The 22,463-nt window shown below is 41.8% G+C and overlaps 1 protein-coding gene across 2 annotated transcripts in view; it reads right to left on the bottom strand.

The window, feature by feature from the left end:
* Positions 1-22,463, bottom strand: part of Usp25 (ubiquitin specific peptidase 25) — a 101,798-nt gene that overhangs the window by 76,989 nt on the left and 2,346 nt on the right. For both annotated transcript variants that reach the window (XM_032900516.1, XM_032900515.1), the window contains exon 2: positions 3,333-3,410. In XM_032900516.1, the coding sequence (XP_032756407.1) occupies positions 3,333-3,410 (78 nt within the window). The remainder of the gene's footprint in view (positions 1-3,332; positions 3,411-22,463) is intronic.

Here is a 22,463-nt window from a genome sequence, read left to right on the forward strand (position 1 = left end):
GCTAAAATCAATTGTCTATTTTCTTAGTTTTCTATTACTTTCTTATCCATTTAGAAAAATCCAATCATGAGCTTGCAATTTGAAACAAATTAGTAACCTAGATCCCCTCTGGATGGGGTCCATACAGTGAGAACTGATAGTTAAAATACAGCTTCTCTAACATGGATACTGGATGGACAGCTAAGAGAAAACTGAAGCAAAATGTCAAGGATTCTTAGGACATCAGCGGTATTAGAACTTTACGGAAAGGCAGGGAGAACTGCTAGACAAAAATACTCACTGCTATCAAGACCACACACACACACACACACACACACACACACACACACACACACACAGAATCAGTGTTCATCAAAAACACAGACCCAAATATGCAAGAGTTCATTTAGAATTGGAAAAAACAATGAGTTATCTTTAGATGCTCTAAGGGACGGATGATAAGTAAAATGTGAAACTACCTCAAGGCAGCTAACTGAGACAGCACTATAAACTCAGATATTAATCAAGTCATCTCTGCACCAGAAGCCAGAATGTAAAAGACCTCACAGTTTGAGATTGCACATCGTATGATGCTCACGTTAAAAAAGTTTGTGCTGGCTATGCATTAAAAAGAAAACTACAGGGGCAAAGTCTGATAAATTATTGCTAACCTATTAAGAAGACATGATTCTGGGATAATTGATAATTGCAAAATAACCAACAGCCAAAGGAATGAAGAAACAGGTCCTGCCCTAGATCTCATTCTAGCAAGGAGTTTGAGGAAAGGGTGGCGGGAAGGCAACAGTGGGCTGTGAAGTGTGATTCCTTTATGTGCATTACGGGGCTCCTAAGTGACTCATCCGAGTTGCACACTTACGATAGATAGGCCACTGTTAGGTAATGCACTACTCGCCAAAGGAACCGCAGTGAGGCAGCATTTACTGTGTGTCAAGAAACCTGCTAAGTCTCTTGAATGCCCTGCTTCATGGAATGAAAACTCAGGCACAGCAGGGATTTTACAACCTGGTGGCGATTTAGCCTGTATGACTAAGTACAGATTCTTGTTAGGATTTGGATCTAAAACATAATTAATTCACAGGCTCCTGGGTTTGGATACTGATACCCCACTGATGGCAACATTCTGAGAGGTTGTGTAAGTTTCTCAGGAGTGAAGATGTGTGAACACGGTGAAGTGAGGGCGGAGAGGGTCTCCCAGCTCCCTCCCAGGTCGGCTACGGTGTGAGCAGGCACTCGAGCTCCTGCCCCCGTGACTCCCCACCACGAGACAGCGCTCTGAAACTGTGAGCCAAAACAGACCCTTCCTCCTCTCTGTGCCTTTTGAAAGTGATGTGTGTGTACGTATATGTCTATGTATGTGTGTATGTGTGTGTATGTCTATGTATGTGTGTATATGTCTATGTATGTGTGTATGTGTGTGTATACGTGTATGTATGTATATGTCTATGTATGTGTGTATGTGTGTGTATACGTGTATGTGTGTATGTCTATGTATGTGTATGTGTGTATGTGTGTATACGTGTATGTATGTGTGTGTATGTCTATGTATGTGTGTATGTGTGTGTATACGTGTATGTGTGTGTATGTCTATGTATGTGTGTGTATGTCTATGTATGTGTGTTTATGTGTGGAGGAGTGTAGTGCCTGCAGAGGCCAGAAGAGAGGAACTGACCTAGTCGAGCTGAAGTAAGCCAATGACGTGTTAGGAACCAAAATGGAGTCTTATGCAAGAACAGCCAGTGCTCTTCCCACCGAGCCAACTCTCTAGCTGTCCTACGATACGTCCGTCGGGTATGTGGCCGTGCGGTTAAGGAAAGTAGCTAAGGGCATTTCCAAATTAAGGTGATGAAGTCAGCAGCTGTGGATCCCAGCACACGGGACTTCTTGGTATGTTGCTAGAAGAATCAACTCATTACTAAACCACTGAGAAATCAGAAAGGCCATCAGTTGGAGTTTAAGTTCCGTATTTACCCTATTACCAAAGTGGAGATGAAAGTTTGTGAAGAAGAAAAATCACTTGCACTAAAGGAATGTGGACAAGACTTAATTGATCTATATTTCTCAAATTGAAAACAGGGAGGGGGTTTCCTCCAAATGCACAATGGCGAAGTGATGGGCTACGCCCTCATCCCCTGTGATCTCCTGCGAGAGGCATTTTCTGAAAATAGCCTTGGAATGGGTTAGTCACCTATTTATCAGAATGAAAGAAAGACTGGCAACTGTTGAAATGCCACGCTCCCAAGAACTGAGGCACTGCACTCCGCTGCTCTAATGACAGCACGTAGAGCTCAGCACTAACTCCTTCAGCAACCCCGTTTCATCTGCTTCCTTCTGACGAACAGAACCAACCAAAGCCCCAGCAAAGCAGCGGACACAGCCTTGTTCAGGCTGGTGGTTGCTGCGGCTTCCGTCCGGCTCCTCCACACACCAGTGTGATTTGGGGTGGACTACTCGGTTTCTCTTTCCTCGACTTCAAAGTGGGGAAGGGAAGTATTTATCTCTTGGAAATACAAAAATAAACAAACAAACCCACATAAAGAACTGAAACCCTGGTTATTGCTACCATTGATGGTATTTATAACCACGAAAAACTTTAAAAAGGCAAATATCTCTGGAAATTAAAGCCCTGTGGGTCAAAATCGGGGACCATTTTAACTTTTCCTCATAGATAAGTTACAAAGGCTTGGGTCTCTGCGTGTGACTACGATGATAAAACTCATACAAATGAGGTGAAATACAGCTCTTTCAAGCATATACTTCATTGGCTTGATCCTTCTCCCTGCAAACTAACATGGTATTTGACTCATCTCCATAAGGAAATGTCCTAGGTATACTAGGACAACCAAAATGACACATTGGCTGTGTTGCACATGCTACTGAAATTGTAGGTGGGATATCCTTACGGCATAATTACACCTGAAGGACGTTAGCATGCGTAACGTGATAGCTGAAAGCAATACATATCTCTCAGTCTCAGAAGGACAGAGATGTAAGCTTTGGACTCTACTGATTCTCTAATTTGTGTTCCTTTTTCACATTGTATTCTAACCCACACACTCAGCCCCATTCATATGCTAAAACATGGTTGAATAACATTCTTCATTAACACTGAAATTATGCACGACTATTCTACGAGAAAAGTATCTGATAATAGAGGGGTTACACATCACTCAAGGTAGCACCACTCAAGGTAGAATTACCACACATGAAAAGAGGCTCTAGCTTTATCCAAGACTGCTTTCCTCTGCCTCTACTAATATCATACGGTTTAACTAATACAGTACGTAAGAGAGACAAAAATACGCCGCAAATTAAACTGTAACTCAAGGCCGTACCTTCAGGGCTTGCTGCAGTATCTGGGCATCATTGATCCCAGTTATTTCTCTCAGCTGATTCAGAAATGTCTGCTGGTGCTAGAGGGCAGAAAAGAAATCAAAATTATTACAGTACGAACTGAAAATATTTGTAAAGATATTTTATTTTAGAAAAGAAAAAGAAAAAGAGAAGAGCTAAGCCTTGGAAGACACAGAATAAAAATGCCACTCGTTTGGAACAAGGAAAAACACCACACGTCAGAGAGCCCTTCTGCTACTCTCACATTTCTACCCAGCCTTTTTTTTAAAGACAGGGTATCGCTATGTAGCCTTGGCTGACCTGGAACTCATGTAGACCAGGCTGGCTTTGAACTCACAGAACCTGGAGTTAAAGGTAAGTGCCACCACGACTCTACTCCTGTTTTTCATCCTCAGTTTCTACACTCTTTCCCTAGTAGCCTCATTGAGCTAACAGTCTTCCTTCTGTCTGCGTCTTCTCAGTTGACGGCTCAGCAAGAATCCAAACCTTACGCCTGGGCACACCTCCTGGGATGGTTAGGAGACGCACATCTCAGGGTCATAGTAAACCAGTAAATACATCCCAGGGTTCACGGAGCCAGTCAATGACAAGAAGACCACCTGATTCTCCGATCTACCCGCCATAGAACAGGCTCAGTTGAACTGGTTTGGTCCACTTCCTTCCCTTCCTCCCACAGTCTATGAGTCTAGGGACTCTCATTCCCTAAACAGCACAAGACTCTGCCGACAATGCTTGCAAAGATCTTCTATCAACAATCCCCACTTCGTGTCCTTTTATTTTATTTCCTAAAACATGAGTCTCTCAAACAGTGGGACAGCCCTATGAAATAAAGTACAGAAAATATAAGACAGTAAACAAGCCTCATTGCTAGAATAATAACCTCCTGGATTATTACGTCAACATAGTTTAGCCTTTATTCAGTACCAATTCAGATGGGAACCTTTGGGTACTCTTAACCTACTGGGTGAAAGTATGCTTTAAAAAAAAAGAAGTATTTACAAAGTTCCAGTCTACAAAGAATCAAGAGGAAAAGTAGCTCTGTACTGGAAACTATATAGCCTCTTCATTTACCAGGAAATCCAAGTTAGTATCACTGATGATGAAACAAATGGCAGTATGCACCTGTTGACACACTGCAGTCTGTGACAGTTTGACACCACTACGAAACCTAAATCTAGTCTTCCAGACAGACCAGCCAATCTCAGACAAGGAATACATAGAAATGAGGTGTTCTATAATTGTTAGGATGTCTACACCACCAAACACAAAGAGTGAGTCTCTGCCAGAAAGGAAATCCAGAACTATTGCCACACAGTGCGACCGGAGAGGCTGGCCGACGCTATGGCATGCCCTGCAGAGTCAGTGGAGGTGCCTGGAGAAGCAGAGGCTGCTCAGTGGATGACAACATACTGGTGTCACATTCCTGAACTGGATTGTTGTATGGGAACATCTTTTTCCTTAGAAAATACCCTTGACATGTTTAAGTGACAGAATGGACAGAGTGTATGATATCCACAAGTGATTCTCAGAAGCTCCATTTAAAAAGAAAAAGAAAAAAAAAAAGCCATGGAAGTTCTTTGCATTAATATATCCAAATGCAATGTCCCATAAAAGTTCTAGAAAATTCAGCAAAGAACAAAGGAACCTGCCTTCCTTAAAAACTTAAGACTACTTCAGCTTAAGGTCTGTACAGATTAAAGTGTCAAGCCACTAACCCTTTCAGAGGAATTCAGAAAATAATTTTCTGGTAGGCAAAATCCACTTTAACAGTGAAATCAGAGATGCATTAATTCATTCAAAGAAAGAGAAAAGGCAACAAAGAGAAAAAGCATTACACAGATACTGTTAGGCCACTGTGACTCCTCCATGCCATCTAAGAACTCCATTTCCATAAAACTCTTAAGGAACCAAGGTAACAGAAGCACCTAACAATACAGTAGATCCTAAGATACAAATGAAAAGTAGGTAACGCACCAGGAAGTACCCAGCCGTTCAACGAAAGAATCAAACTGACAATTTACAGGCCCAATAAGAAAATCCTATTCTCTTTAAGCCTCTCCTATTGATTCGTATTGGGAAAAACTGCAGTAAAAGTGACAGGTGTTTTGTTGTTGTTGCTGTTGTTGCTGTTGCTGCTGCTGCTGCTGCTGCTGCTTTCTGTAGTGGAATGCTTCAGTGCCCATATCATGGTAGGAAAATGCTGAGGGCCTATTTGCAATGTACAGCGCCTACAACCTCAACACTTTTTCTCAATGGCACATGTAATCATACATCTCAGAAAAAAAATACTGAATATCCCAAGGAAACTCAGTTCTTTGTAGAAATGTTCATAGCTATTCTTCACAATCCTGGAGTAAGGGGGAAAATCCAAATGTCCTTTATCCAAGAAAGCAGTTGTTAAACGTTAATGTTAACAAGATGACCAAATGTGCATGGTACAATATAAAGACCAACATCCCACCAGCGACTGATTCCAGAAACAATATGCCTCAGATGGTTTTATGCAATTAAACCTAGACAAGGTATGAACAAGGCAGAAATCTCTTATTTAATAACGAATGCATGGCTCTCAAATATCATGACGCTAGAAAGAGAGCACACTAAATAATCCGTAAATACAGTGATGGTGCTTTTTATTTTACTTCCTTCCTCTAAAGACACATTTCCCTGTGGCGATGAAGATAGACACTCGTCAATGGCAAAATCGAGGCTAGCAGAAATGGGATGCATTTGGATGGTTGGAATTGCTCTACAGTTCACAGATGCCTTACTAGAAGACCCGGACAGCCCACTGAAGTCCACCCAACCCCGGCAAAAGGGGCAGATGTGGAAAAGAGCCACTCAGCCTGCCTGTAAGTCAGTGAGCGTGGTAACAAGGTCTTGGTAAGTAACCAACACTACGGTGATTCCTATGGCACTAGTTGGCTGGCACTGAGTTCACTAAGAATTACAGAGAAGTCATGGAGAGAGATAGAGCCTTTGCAATTTTGCTATATATCATAAATGTGCAGTGTTTTCTTTTTTATGAGCAGTCAGTCTGATACATCACCAAGAGCCCTTCCTATTCCACCGTGAGTCATGTTTTCACAAATTTTTGACTGAGAGTGAACATAAGAGGAGATAAGGGGGCGGGACGCTGGGAAAGGGGAAGGGGGTGAGAGAAAAGCTAGAGACAAGTTTCTTAGAGAAACTGACAAGAAATGGCGGGGGTGGGGGGTTCGCAACAGAGAAAACTCCAGGAGAAGTCACCTGGCTGCAAAGCTGTCCCCTTTGTCATTAGCCCCACAAGCTGTGCTCTCATCTCCTGCAGCTGTGTCCATATTGCTGATATTTCTGCTGTGATTATGATCCCGGTTTGTCTTGGACCTTCGTGTGACAGTTAATCTTTTCTGTCAGCCTGACTGGCTTTAGAATCACCATGGAAACTAAATCTGGGATGCCTGAGAAAGATTTTCCAGATTAACTTAATTGAATTGGAAAGACCCACCCTAAATGGGCAGCCTGCACCATTCCATAGGCTAAGGTCCTAGACTGAATTTTAAGAAGAGAGAGGAAGCTGGGCATAATGTCCTCTCTGCTTTCTAACTGTGGACACAATGTGACCTATCAACTCCTGCTCCTGTCACCAGAACTCCTCTGCCATGATGAACTGAATCTCTGAACGCTGTGAGCCGAAGGAAACCCCTCCTTCCTTATGTTTTGATGAAACAATAGGGCAGCTAACGAAGACACTTCGCTTACCAAATGTGTCCTTTGATATACTCTTATCCTCACTACGAGCATACTGCACAGACCTCTGCTGTTCTAGCAAGTTCAGAAGCAAGGTGGACTCACTCCAACCTCCTATTTCTGGAGCCCATTATTGAGTGCCAGTGGCCTCCTCTACATGGATTTCTCGGGTGCTATAGGGCAGAACATGCCAGCTTCTACTTGATCCCACAGCTGGGCCAAAGTACAAAACAGAATTCAACAGATTTGGTGGTTTGTGGATGCCACAAAAATCAATAAGTGAAGATGCCAAAATGCACAGACCTTCAAGCTCTGCTTTGTTATTCCCACTGCACAATGACATCCTTCTTTCGTACAACTGCAAAGTATAGCACCTCAAGGATAAGGAAACAAGGTCAACTTCAGTACACATCCTTTACTTCTTCAGTTCACTATGGAATGCCCGCCTTTTCCCTAATGTTTCAGAAAATGTGGAGATTCCACTGGAAGCTACCTCTATGGAATACTGGAGCCGGAGGGAAAAAGGAATAGACAATGGTTAAATATTACTAAATATTGATTGGTACAGGCTTGTAGAATTGCTAGTTCTGTGTTGAGCTTTACTTGATTACATCTACATTGTAAATATCCATTTAATGCTCTTTGAATGAGTAAAGACTACAGAGTAGACCAGAATGACAGGAGCCTCCCTTACGGTTAACAACCTCAAGAACCATCAGCCAAGAAACCTTCGCTCACAGCAGCCCAGCTTCTCTGGACATTTTACGATGACTCTGAGAACAGTACAACAGCTGTGGTGAGCAATCCGGTCATTGCAGCCCTGCTGCAGTTACGAGCACCCCAGTCTGTACTAGCGGCCGAAAGTGCCACTGTCAGCAAAACCAGTCTCCATTAACTCCAGCTGACCCCAAAGCCATTTCCATTCAAACCAAAAGGGACGGCTTGATTAATACAAATGCCAACTTTAAATTGCAGCAAGCACAGAATCCTGAGTGGTGCAAACTCCTCGCTACAGAAGCTTCCTGGTTCACTCTGTGAGTGAGTCCTTCTCTGGTACTTCCAGCTGCTGCAGCCTGAGAGCAGTAACAGGGCTTCCTTTCAGGCTGCAGTCCTTGGAGCAGTCTTTCTCTTTGAACGCTAACACAAGGTGGTGGCAGCACCAGAAGGTCAGCTGCAGAGTTCCAGAAAGCAGCCAGGGACAGAAACTAAGTAAGCAGAAGAGGCCAAGACAAACCCGCAGTGCAGGCTCTGCACACTGGAGGGATTCCAGAGACATGGAAGCCTTAGGAGCCAAGAATCCCAGCACCCGAAGCCTGAGGGCTGTAACACTACCTGCAGTCAAGATCCTAAATTCCAAGGATAGGTCTCAGTGCTGTAACACTAAACTCCTCAGGAGCCGAGGTCCCACCATGCACAGCCCACCCAGGAGTTATCTCACTAGCAGACTGCCTCTACCGTCTACCCTTTCCACTCACTGCAACCAAAAATGAAGGAGAACAGCAGCTGTCAAATGTTGGAGCCACTCGTGGATAAGCGAGGACTGCAAGCCTCCAGCCTGCATATTTAAAATTAAAAATAAAAACAATTAAGTCTCTGGTTTTAAAGCCTAGTTCAATAAGCCCTAGCTCTCAGGGTTTACAGTCTACCAATGTAGTCTACACAGGTCTTGGGTATTCAAAGGACTAGGGACAGTTAGCACTAGAAAAGTCTCTCTTCACTGCTCACATCTATTCAGGCAGAGCAGGATGGCCCCACTCAGCTCCATGGTAACTTAAAGACACCTTGGTTAAAACATCAGTATAACTGCCAAGAATGCAAAAGTGGGGATGGCTAGCAGCAGAGGGGATGGGTAAATTGTTCGCCATGCCTGTTATATAAAATACTGGTTTCTAAATGCCTCCAGTTCATAATCTTAGCATGTGCTCTGTTCCCCAAGAAGTTCTTCTTATTGAAAGTCCCTGAAATTTCTTCAAGAGATTAGTACGTGCAGAGACAGGAATAAACACAGGTCTTTGAAATTCAATAGTTACTGTCTTTTTCAGATTTTCTCAACTCAGTCAGTCACTAGCAATGATGTGAAAACTGAAAACTCTGTGCTTAAAGTCCAGTTATGCTTACGTGAAATATTCAATGGTTATAAAAGTAAATGGTTAAAAAAGCAACACAGACTACAAGGTAGGGAAAATGGACTCACAGTTGAGTGACTCTTTAGTCACCACTGGGTCCTGCCACTCAGTTTCAAAAATCAATAAAATTCAGGTTAGTACAAAGAAAAGAACTCCAAGGTCTCTATCCCCTCAAAGGTGGCTACGGCCAGCAAATTTTAAAATGACCACTAGGGGAAAAAAGTCTTCAGATTTTCTAAGAATAAAGACTCAAACCTCATACTTACAGGCCAGGCCCTGAGTGGCAGGCCTCTAACTTCTACAATAACGACCCCTCATTCTACTGCTTTAGGGTGAGGAGCATGGGAGTATTTCCTTTTGAAATGCATTCTGCATCTACTGGTAGCAGCAAACTTCCATAATGAAATTCTGATGGTAACTAAGAATTCACTGAAAGAACATGGCCTCTGGCAGCAAAGGAAGAATTCCCCAGAACCCTCCAATGATTACTTAAAGCTATCAAAGGTGACTGAAAGAAAGGACTGGGACGGAAATGCTTCTGTGAGACTGGAAAAGGTACTACATGACAAAAGTCTTCCCAGGTGTGTGGAAGATGTCAGACTTCCGTCTTCTCTGGTTAAGGAAGAGTCAGTAAGGATCTGAAGAGGGTCAGGCATGGTGGCACAGGTCAGTGGTACTAGCACTAGGGAGCCTCATGTAGGATTGTAAGGGCCAGCAGGGGCTACATAAGGATTAAGGAGACGCTGTCTCAAAGAAAGAAGAAAGAAGGAAGGAATGCTTCCTTTTCCCAGCAGTAGGCAAGATGACTGAAGAGGAGCAGAAGAAATGAACCACTCACCAATTTACCTACTACAGCGCGTACTTGGAGCAGCGCCGGACAGAGCTTCTGAGCAGCTGATGCAGTTGCACAGCCACAGCCAGGGGAAGAACCTGAAACAGGGCACTCAGCGGAAGCAGCACTCACTTCTGAGCTTGAGAAAGGCCAAGGGAGAGAAGCTACCCATCAAAGCCCTCAGGTGGTGAAGAGTCCACTGAAGGACATGATCAGCCCACCAGCAAGGGTAAGGAACATGGTGGGCATGTACAATGGTAAGACCTACAGCCAGGCAAAAAGTTAGCCAGAGATGACAGGTCGCTCCCTGGGCAAGATGTCCCTCACCTAAAAGCCATGCAGCACCAGCCTGCTATGTATGGCTGCCACCCACTCCTCCTCCTTACCCCTCAATTATTCCTGGCCAATAAAGACTCATGTTTAGTCCCTGAAGAATAAGGAGAATGAGGAGGACGAGGAGCACGAGGAGGACGAGGAGGACGAGGAGGAGGAAGAGGAGGAAAAGAAAGAAGGGAAGGAAGAGAGGTAGGGGAGGAGGTAAGAGAAGGACAAAACTCTAATAGATAAGAGCAGTGTGGACTCAGGTGAAGTTGCAGAAACCCAAAGGAAGGCTAAGTCCGAGGGGCCTGGACTCCATCAGAACACAGCCATTGGCATGCTACTTTCTGAAGTCCAAACCTTCCTGTCTTAAGTCCAACCTTTCCTCTCACTGGACACATGGGAAACACAAAGGAAAAAGAAAATCGTCACTTCCTACGGCTTTTTAATCATGTGTTCATCCAAACAGACTATTTTATGACTTCTACAAGGAACTGGTGGACAAGTCCTTTGCGCAGTTTTCAGTGTGCTTTAAATGTTCATAGTTCTAAAGACGGAATTCTGAGGCCTCTGTTCTATCTCCAACCTCATCCTAGACTCTCTGTTTCCCTCTGTCACGGGGAATCTTCAGAACACCATTCTCTTTTCTAATGCAAAGGCCTTTGGACATTTGTCATCTGTCAAAGTTACGACGTTTTTCTTCAGATTTACATAAATTCTACCATAATATAGAAAGGTTGGTCACCAGACAATGAGTTCAAGTAAGAGAAGGATTATTTTGATCTTTGCTGTAAGTCTGGTGCCTAGGACAATCTTAGCACACAGAGCTCAATGTTAATTATTGTTAATGTAGTAGGGCTATACTGACACACATTAATATTGATTACATTCATTTTCTTTAATTTATAACATATTTATTTAAATTAGATGAGAATATTGACTAAGATTAATATAGCAGGTTTGCAAAGATAAATTCAAGTCCCAGGGCTTGAATGCCCCCACAGGAAAGAGGGACAAGTGAAATTTTCCAACTCTTAGATCCTAGAACACTGAGACATGGTCATGCAGCTTTCTCCACCATGCTCTGCTCTCTCTAGAATTCACAGGCTTCACTCCATGAGTTGTCACACTTAATGCTAACCAACACCCGTGTTTAGTGGTAGAAGGCTAAACTTTTCAGAGCACTTAATCAAAACCAACTCCATTCAATTAGCCCATTCAAAAGCAGAGGCAATGGAGATCACTGAGGTGAAACAAGGAATGCGGGCTCAGAGTGACAGCCTCAACTTATTTGCTCTCTCCTTTGTTTGTTTTGTTTTGTTTCCAAAGTCTTGCAAACCAAGCAAGTATTGGGTAATTTATGACCTAAACTAGTTTTGTCTGCAATTCTTCTGGCCATTTTTATTCACTTTAAGAAATAACCCCCACAGTGATCCTCAGAGTTCCTCAGGCAATGCTGTGGCCACCAGGTGAAGCTCTTCTGTGGGGTTTGCAGTACTTCAGCCATGCCTCCACACAGAAATCTGACAGAATGCTGTATTTTCCTTAACCATTTCCACTCAGCCTTAGAAATGACAGCAGTTCTACACTTAGTTCTAACTCTCTTGCTTTTAAATATAAATATTATGTATATTATAAATTTATATATATTCATAAATGTATATAATATCATATATATATATATGAATGAATGACAGGGGAGGGATATAAACAATGTTAAGAAAGCGATTGTGGGACTCAGGAAAAAAAATAAGAACTAAGAAAACAGACGAGTTGATCTAAAGGGAATTACCAACACGAATAAGGAATACAGCTAGTCCTCAATAAATGTAAGTTTCCATCCTTCTCACTCAAGAATTCTTATCTGCACCCGTCACCCAGTTCTTCAGTCCTATCTGCAATACACCACAGCATTTCATGAGTTCCCCACCCCTACTAAACGGCAGATAAAACAATCATGAGTAGGAACTGTCAGTACATGTCTCCCTGTGAATGTTACTACAGCACTATAACCAAAACTCCTACCAAAGTAAGTACATTGTGAGTCCAAATAAGAACCCTACAGGAACAAACATGGTTTCTATGGGAACATCATACATATTCAGTTCCAGAAGCCAAACTGGCAAAGTCTTTTATTACACACTCTGATTTTAAATTAGAGTACCTACATTCTAGAAAACACGTAGGTAAACAACATTTGAGAATCAAGTCATACATTTTAAATAAAATAAGCATTGAGCAAGTATAGTTCTCCTGTTGTTATATATGTACTTCTAATTTCTTATTCTGTTTGGTTGGTTGCTGATTTTTTTTTGTTTTGTTTTGTTTTGTTATTTTTGGGGGGTGGGGTGAGACAGGGGTTCTCTTTGTAGCCCTGCTTGTATTCGAACTTGCTCAGCAGACCGAGATGACCTGAACTCAGAGATCTGCCTACCTCAGCTCTCCCGGGCTGGGATTAAAGCTATGTGCCACCACTGCGTGGCTTGTATCTCTAATTTCTGTATGACATCATCATAATTTTAAGTGCAAACTATACAAATGAAATGAGCAGCTTTGGGCCCTGGGAGAAGGCTCAGGGCCTAAAGGTTGTCACCCATGCATGATGACCTAAACTTGGTGGTCAAGTAACCCCGCAAAATGACCTGGACCTGGCACTGGGGAGGAGTCAGAAGAATCCCTGAGGTGGCCGGCTAGCCAGGCAAGAGCAATCAGTGCACTCCAGGTTCAAGAACTAGACCTGCCTCAGACCATTACGTAGAAACAGGAAGGCAGCGCAACAACAGTCGTCGAGCTCACACACCTGCACACACAAAGCGAGGATGAATTTGTTAGTCAAACACCCTCATCCTACTTTCATTTCCTGTTGCTATAAGAAAACATCCTGTCAAAAGCTACTTAAAGGGAAAGGGCTTATGTCAGCTCACAACTCCAGGTTAGTTCTGTCATAGTGGACAAGTGAAAACACTAGGTGCTTGAAGCAGGTAGGCGGTGAGCAGTGAGAGAGAAAATGGGTGCACGCATATGCTTGCACCTGGCTCACTCTTCCTCTCCTGCACAGTCCACGGCCCAAACACAGGGAGTGATGGGATTCAGAATGTGTGGGTCTTTCTCATCTCAAAGGAATGGAGATTATCCCCCCTAAAACACACCCAACAGGTCAACCTTCAGTGAGACTCCCTTTCCAAGTGATTACAGATTGTGTCAAGTTGAAATCAAAACTAACCAATTTTTAAAGGAGAAATTTCAAATTAAAGTGTCTCAGGATTCTTCACAGTTTAATGTCACAAATACTTCCTTAAAGCAAATCCATTTTTTGTCCTATTAATTACATAATGGCTGACTCATGTATAGGCACAATGTTACTGTGCATTGTGTAAAGATTATCCTTGTATTATCCAAATGCTGGTTTCTATGAGGCCCTATCTGGTTGCAATCTGCAATCCTTATTCTGAGAACCTCTTGTGAATCTCTTGTCTCAATGTTGTGTAAACACTGCTCCTAATTATTCCCTGATTGGTCAATGAAGAAGCTGGCCAGCCAATGACTGAGCAGAGGAAAGAATAAGACTGGACTTCCTTGCAGTCAGAGGAGGAGGAGGGAGAGAGAGGAAATGGGGATTCCCCAGAAGGAGAAGGTCCAGGGGACACCATGAGAATTCACCTAGAGCAGAGAAAGCCACATCAGTAAGTACTAAAATGTAAATATCTCAAGCATTTTGGCTGGGAGGTACCCAGATTAGTTTGGAGAATTAAAATAGATTAATATGGCTCAGTTGTTGTGCCTTAAACCTGTTAAATAAATCTAATAGTTCTCTCAACTATTTTGGAGCTAGCTGGGTTAAGAGAAAAGCTGAAACACATAAATTTGCACTAACATTTTGCAGCCCCCAGAAGAGGTTCCTGGAGGATCCCCTGGGACTGAAGCTATAAGCTGCCATTGAGGTGCTATGAATTGAAGCCACCAGGTCCGCTGGAGAGCACTCAGCACTCTTAACCAGGGAGTCTGCTCTGCAGCATCTCTTTTCAGTGTCTGAGACACTGAAACACTAAGTTGCCCATGCTGGTCTTCAAATGAATCTGTAGCCCAGCCAGATGACCTGCCCCTGGCCTCTTTTCCTGCCTAGCTGGTCTTATAGGTCCATCCCATGAGCCCTATCCCTTCCTCTACTAAGTCTTGATCAAACTCTCTACTTGGCGAGAACTTGAAACCCTCTTTATAATCTTTTGTGTTCTCTTTTTATCTTGGTTGGCCCTCAGCTCCTGACTTTTTTTTAATTATAACAATATATTGTTATATTTTTTAAGAAAGTAAATGTCAACAGAATTAGGAAGGGAAGATTTAACCTGAAGAGAATAAATGCCTAGGGGAAAAGTCTTTGAAGGTGAAATTTAACCATGTAGGTTAAATACTCTCCTACAGTATTACTAGGCGTCTAATTGAGAATACACAAGGCTGAGTTTTATTAAGGAACAGGTAATGTAATCATTGGCCACTAGTGACTGAACTCAACCTGCCTACTCCTGTCCCTTCCCTGGAGCTTGCAGTGATAAATCAAATCCTCTAGTGACACGGTTAGTTTTTCTGTCAAGTAGCTCCCATCCTGACACAATCCAGACTCTCTATCAAGCACCATGAGTCATCTTCCTAAGGTTAGAAAAAAAGTCAATTTTAAGAGTTTTCAGGACTCTATGTCAGAAAGCAGGGGGAAGATGGAATATTTGTTTGATATTCTGCCACAATTCTAGTAGAGCTATTTGTAGTAAACAGGAGATAATATCAGATCACTTCAGCTTTCCTTATCTTTGCTCTTTCAAAATTAAGAGTTTCTTGTTAATAACCAAAGTCTCTCTGTGTATTAGTGACGCTCCACTTCACCCCTGCAGTTGTCTCCCTCCTCCCTCCCTTAGCGTTTAGCTTCTCACTGGACTCCACAAACACAGACTACAAGGTTTTGTACGCTGTTTCTCAATCTGCATATGACAAAGGAGGAAGAAATGAAAAGACAGCCGTGGCACCCACTGGTGATTGCATACTTATGCACAAATTTTGAATAGACAAACTTGGAAGCAATGGATATAAACTGTAAAATACAAAATGTCTCTAAGATGGAAACCACAAAGTAGGAAGCAGAAAGATTAAATTTTAAATTTTAAGAATGGAACAAACAGAAATGCATGAAAGAGAATAGAAAGACTCAGGATGCTAATGAAAAGGGGCAGTGCTGGGCATGGTAGCACATGGTAGCACATGGTAGGTAGGTAGCACATGGTAGCACATGGTAGCACATGGTAGCACATGTCTATAATGCCACTACTTGGGAGACAAGGCAGGGAGATCTTTGAGGGTTCCTGCCAGCCAACCTGGTCTACATAGTGAATTTCAGAACAGTTATCGTTATGCAGAGAGATCCTGTCTCAGAATTTGAAAGAAAGAAAGGGGGGGAGAGAGAGAGAGAGAGAAGGGAGAAGGGAAGGGAGAAGGAGAGGAGAAGGGAAGGAAGGGAAGGAAGGGAAGGAAGGGAAGGAAGGAAGAAAGGAAGGAAGGAAGAAAGGAAGGGAAGGAAGGAAGGGAAGGAAGGAACGGAAGGAAGGGAAGAAAAAGAGGAAGGGCCAATCAGAAGACTGATTCTGGGGAGGAGATGCTCTGGAAAATGGCCTGACTTTCTTCTTTTCTGGCCACCATGATCTGAGTAACTGACTTGGACGGGACCATGATGTGCACAAGCCTAAAAGCAGCAGGGTCAACCAATCCATCCTTCCTTTCATTTGCTTGGTATTATTTTGTTACAGCAAAAGAAAATGTGCACAAGTAACAGCTGGACTATAAGGAAAACCTTGAAATCAGAATAAAAGGAAAAATGAAAAGAAACAAAAACAGGAATTTCACAAGCAAGAATCAGAGAGCTCAACAAGCACTGGGAAAGATAAGCAAATAGTTCATTAATGGGAACACGGTTAAGCTTCAGTATGCCCAGAAACACAAAAGGATGACCACAGTTTCACCAAAGTATTCACAACCTAAAAACTGAAGAAAACATTTTCAACCTTATGAAATATATCTTTCCAAAGAACTGTGGCAAAGATCACACTTAGTGATACAAAGCATTCCCAGAATACAGTGAGGAACAATGCAAGAATTCCAAGCCAATGTTTTGTTTTGTTTTGTTTTCCAGAAAATACAATAAAAAATAGAGCAAGAAAAAAGAATCAGAAGACACACACACACACACACACACACACACACACACACACACACAGAGGTGGAGAGAGAAAGAGAGAGAGGAGAGAGAGGAGGGCGTAGGGGACAGAAAGGGACAAACTATTAGAACTAGTGAAATCATTTCGCAAGGTCACTGGACATAGGTTATGCAAAAATCAATTATAATCTATCTGTCAAAAAACAATTAAAATACAAACCTAAATAACAAAAAAAATGCCCTCTAGAATAGTATCAAAAAAGTCTCACTAATAAATGATACACCAAGATCTAGAAATGATATGCTGTTAAATTAAAATCTAAATTAATTGGGAACTGTAGAATGGTGTTAGATTAAACACATCTATGCACTCAGAATGGATCTCTATAAAGCAACACAATCCTACTCAAAACTCCTACCTTCATTTTGCTTCATTTTGGTTCAACTGTACAAAGACCATTAGAATTTTGCATGGAAATGCAGAAACACCAAGAACAGCCAAAACATTCTTTAAACAAAAATAATGCTGAAGAACTTCCCCTACCTACTTCAAAATGCCTTCTTAAAATATGGCATTTGTGACATTATATACAATAAGAATAGAATAAAAGAAGGTGAAAATAACAAACCTACTCATGGATGGTCAATTTTTCAGAAAGAAATTACCTTAACTCAAATATTAACGATTATCCTTTCAAACATAGATGCTAGAACAATTACATATCCACATGGAAGTGAATCTTGAAATTCTGTGCTTATAGCATATACAAATCTTACTATATTTTAATATATACATGAACCTTCTTATACCTCAGAGCACAAACAATTTCCAGTGAATTATAGACAAACATCAAAGTTAAATTAAAGCCTGTGAGAAGAAAACCGGAAAAAGTAAATGTAGTTAAAAGTACTAATCCGAGGGAAATGCAATCAAATGGAACAGCAAATATTTTTAATTCAAAAAAATGAGTAAGAAAATAAAAAGATCAGTCACATCTAAGAAAATACAGGAAATAGGCAAAGGATTCTTAATCCCAAAATTAGGAAGGTAAGTAACAATTTGGCAGACAGGACAGTGAGATGACAGGTACAGATCTTGTCCCTAAGCCTGGTGACCTGCGTTCTACCCAAAAATACTGATGAGAAGAGGGACCTACTCCTGCAAATTGTCCTCTGGCCTCCTCATGCATACATGACAAGTGTTCAAACAAACACACACACACACACGCGCGCGCGCACGCGCACACACACAAAGATACATGTAAACAGAAATAGTGAAATAGAAAGTACCTAGAAGGTAGGGACGAAAAGGGAGAAAGAGAGAAGTGGGAGACTCCCTGTTTTTGAATAGTGAGCTTACAAGCCTCTACCTACTTCCCCAGTCAAGGAAGGAGTACAAGACACACTACCTACAAAGTGTTCCACCTAGAATACAACATCTTCCTCCCTCCAGATCAGCAGATCATGAGGTTTGCCCAAACCAGCACCAAGGATGCCCAACAAAAGCTAACAGTAATATCTAACTAGCTGCCCTAGAGTCACGTCACATAGGACAGGACCCTGTGACCAGAAGGAGCTTCTTGGTGGGTATCCCCAGAGACTCCTGTCCCTGTCTCACAACACACCCTCCGAAGCTGAGGTTGGCCACCAGGTGACCTGTTTTCACCTGCTCGGCAACAGCAATCCAGGAGCCTGGGTTCACGGCTGTCCACCCTCCAATGCCAGCCACCCAAGGCACAGACACAACCCTAGTTCTGCAGTGCCATCATTAGCCTGTAGCTGATGCTCCACTAGCTAGGAAACTGGCCGGTTGGTTCAGAGAATCTGCATGATGCTCAATGTCTGCTGACACTAGGCAAACTATGCTGAGCTGCGGCTTCCTTCTAAAGACACAATCATTGAAGCAGTTTCTAGTTTGCCTTTCATCCTCTTTCTCAGTACTGCACTGTTCCACTTTCCTTTTTATTAATTATGTTATTTACTTACATTTCAAATGTTGCTCCCCTTCACTGCCCTGCTCCACAAGGCTTCACCTCCCCCCTCCCCTTCACCTCTTCAAAGTGTCAGGGAAAGTCTTGAGGGACTTCTAGCTGTAATCCCCAGAACCAGCTCAGAGGCATCAGAGGACGATACAGAAAGCTCGGAGCTCTAGCCCAAGTTGGTTTTTACATCACCTCCTTAAGGATCTAAGGCATTTGATTCTGCGTGTACACTGTCGTGAAATGAAGCTCTCACTATGTTTTACATACACCACTGTGCATTCGCTGTCCCCATTCCTGTTAACAGAGCATCAAGTCCGTCCTGGTCCTTCTCTATATAGTCCTCTATACATATCTTTCCTGCTTCAGTGGGAACTTAGTTCTTAATTCTGCAACCAACTCCTCCCTGATGTCTAATTCCCTTCACCTATCCAATCCTTTTCCACTGAAAAACTACAAAAAAAAATACCAACAGATGCAGTGGGGGAGGGGGGTTACAGTTCAAGTCAACCCTCTTCTTTCTTGTCCTCAGATGGAGGAAAACCTACAATAGTTTTGCCCAATAGATAGATAGACAGATAGAGAGATCTCCATAATTCATCCCATACCTACCATTTTCCTCCATGTTGTTTCCAAACTTCTTTACCAACTAAATTACAGAAAGTGGATTTTGTTTGTTCTTGGCAATGGTAGCTTAAAAGAGGATCTCACTATGTAACCTAGACTGGTCCTGAGACTGCACATGTATGGCAAAACATCTATGATGATAATATTTTATACACTGGTAATAAAATATACATTAGGAAGATTTCTAAAGTGCGTGTAAATCAATTATTAAAGAGATAAATTGAATGTTTGACTTGAGGCATGACAAAGAAAATGGTTCCTAGTTTTCAGCAATGACCTCTTTTTAAATCTTTTAAGAAATAAAATGGATCACGAGACTTCGCTTTACAAACACATTTATACTTCGTATTTAGCTCTAACAACAGCTTTAACATCTTTACTACTTCAATTGGGAAAAATAGTCAGCTGGTGCTACTACCTAACTGGGTACTATATGAAAAGCAATATTTAAAAGTGGTTCAAAACATAATCACCAAAAGAAGATTTCAAAAACCATTAGTCATAAGGAAATACAAACTAATATGATTTTCCATTAAAAATGACTAAAGCATATAAGAGTAGCAAGACCAAGTACTGAGGAATTTAAAATCTAACTGGTCTTCTCTGAAAGAAAGTGTGGCAGTCTGGGTAACAATTTCAGAGTACATTTTAACTTTTCTGTTCCTATGTATTTGCCTAAGACCTACTCAAAGACCTGCTGACAAACTTTGATTCTATATGAATTTATTATATTTATATTTTATTATATATATAATAAAATATATTATATATTACCAGAAAACTAGGAAGATCCAGAAATATACCAGTGTTTCCATGTAGCCACAACCATGGAAATATTCAGAAACAAACTGAACTATGGAAGACATTTGAAGCTCAAAAACATTTTAATAGCAAAAACAAAACAAAACAGAACAGAACAGAATAGAACACCACAGAGAAAGTCTATGGTTCCAGGTGAAAACCAAGATTTGCCCAAACTGACCAACCTCAAATCATAGCTTAGCATGCTCAAAACACTTACGTCTGTCTTTCCATCAGAGAACAGCCCTCAGTCTAAATGTTACTCTGCGATACAGTGCTGAATATCTCACATAACTTCATATCTGTATCCAAAAGCACTCAGTAAAGTCCAGCTCATTTCGTTTTGAGTGACAGACCATGAGCTACGGTTCACCACTGCTGCCCCACACTGAACGACAGACATATCCTCACACTGGATTCCTAGCCTGGGAAAAAAATTCAAAATCCGGTTTCTGCTAAGTGCATATCTCATCTGCACTAAGCCCTAAGGACTGTTGGAACTATGATCAAACAAGCGATGGGCCAGCTGGGTGTCTGGACAGATAAGAGCGCTTGCCTTTCAAGCCAGGGGCCCTGAATTGAATTTCCACAACCCTTGCACAGGTGAAAGGAGAGAGCTAACTACAAAGCTGTCCTCTGACCTTCAAATACTTGCTGGGACACGTTTGCCTGCACTCAAACTCATGTATCATGTGCATACATGCTCATGTAATAATAAGCCAGTGGTCAATGCTGGATGTGGTCCTTTATCACTTCCTACCATAGACTTGGAGACTCTCTGATTTTGGTAAGATTGCAACCTGTCAGGTACAGGGATCCATGTTTCTCTCTTCCCAATGCTGGGTGAGTTACGAATGGGAGCTGCTATGTCTGCTTTTTACATGGGTGCTGGAGACCAAACATACATTCTCGTGTTTGGGAAAAGGACAGTTTACTGATTGACCCAAGGTCTCAAGCCCCCAAGATAGTATTTTTTGGTAAACTGATTTAGTGGTTTTGAATTGTGGTATGTTGTGTTTAAAAATAGGATTGATAACCATTATATAAACATTTTTTCTTTTCCCTCCCGCTTCTCCCTCTCGCTATCCCTCTCCCCTCCCCCCTTCTCAAGACCACTATAGTTTAAGTTGCTTTGCAGTCAGCTGGGCTTGAAATGAGAACCTTTCTGCCCCAGCTTTCTTTCACTGTGATGAGCATACCTGGATAGTTATGGCAAAATTGATAGGATTTTTTTTCTGACTACTGTTCTTGTATTTATACACAGAGCAAACAATGACAGTTCTTCTTGAATAATCTGTTGTCTTGATTTTTTTCAGTTGAAGAGAATATTTATGCCTCTACCTAGCCTCATGCTACATTTAAAAAATAATGAATGCCTGCTTAGCTCCATTAAACACTCAGATGTGAAGAAGTTTCTCGTGTCTACAAAGTGTAAAGCTTTCCAAGAAGACTTAGAGACACTTCATGAGTTGCCCAAGGTCACAGAACATGATTTAGATCTAATCCACAGCCTGCCTCGTTTCTTCTTACTTTCCTGGCTTGGATGCTTCTCAAGCCGCCACTGTTTATCAGTAACCGAGTGTCATTTTTTACTTGGTGATCTAAGCAGTCTCTCCACTTGCTTTCCTTCCCAATCACTTACAAATATTCATTTTAAACATCTCCTGAGTGCTACCACGGGTCAAGAACAATGGTAAGTCCTGGTGTGCAAGAGTACAGGTAACTCACTCACCAGGATGCCTTCGTGGTGAAAGGCTCAACTATCAGACACCTTGATTCCTGGGAGGAAGTTACCAATCCTTCCCGAAGGAACCAGGCTTTGGGATGTGAATCCATGTATCTAGTTTCTTCTAAGATAAAAAGATCCTACACCTAGATAAACATCAAGCTCAAAGGAGGAAGAGACAGGTCCAAGAACAAAATAGCCGCAGGTTTACCTGTACTTCAAGCACTGTCAAATCCTCACCTCAACCATCTCAACCCTCTCAAAATCTGACCTCTCTGCAGTTTTCCAAGATCTCCTAACTTCCTGACTGGGGCAAACTTCAGGAATTTAGCAGAGGCTACAAGAAGCCCCTTCATATTACATTGTCACAAGTTACTTAACAGAGTAACAACAACAACAAAAAGAAGAACGCGAAGTTTTGTGTGTACTCTTTTTAAAAAGATACCAATGTTACAGCTCTTTACAATAAAGGGAAGAAAATCTTGAAAGCAGAAAATCATGCCAACAACTTTAATGGTCATTTACTTAAAATTGTCAACAGCTCTGAACACTTTAGAGAAGAGGGAAAAAGCAGTTTAAATTCTATCTACACAGCAGCTTCTCCAGATAGCCCCTCCTTTTCCTGACAGTCTTTGAAGCTTGTAAGTAAAATCAGTTTCACTTTTGTTTCTTCTTAAGTATGGAGTTCACTTCCTACTTCTTAGGGTGAAGCACAAGCCCTAGCTTCTAAAATAATTTTAAAACTTCAACTTTTAGTTATATTGTTTCAAAAGCATAC

Source organism: Rattus rattus, chromosome 4 (assembly GCF_011064425.1).
Source record: "Rattus rattus isolate New Zealand chromosome 4, Rrattus_CSIRO_v1, whole genome shotgun sequence".
Classification (NCBI taxonomy): Eukaryota; Metazoa; Chordata; class Mammalia; order Rodentia; family Muridae; genus Rattus; species Rattus rattus.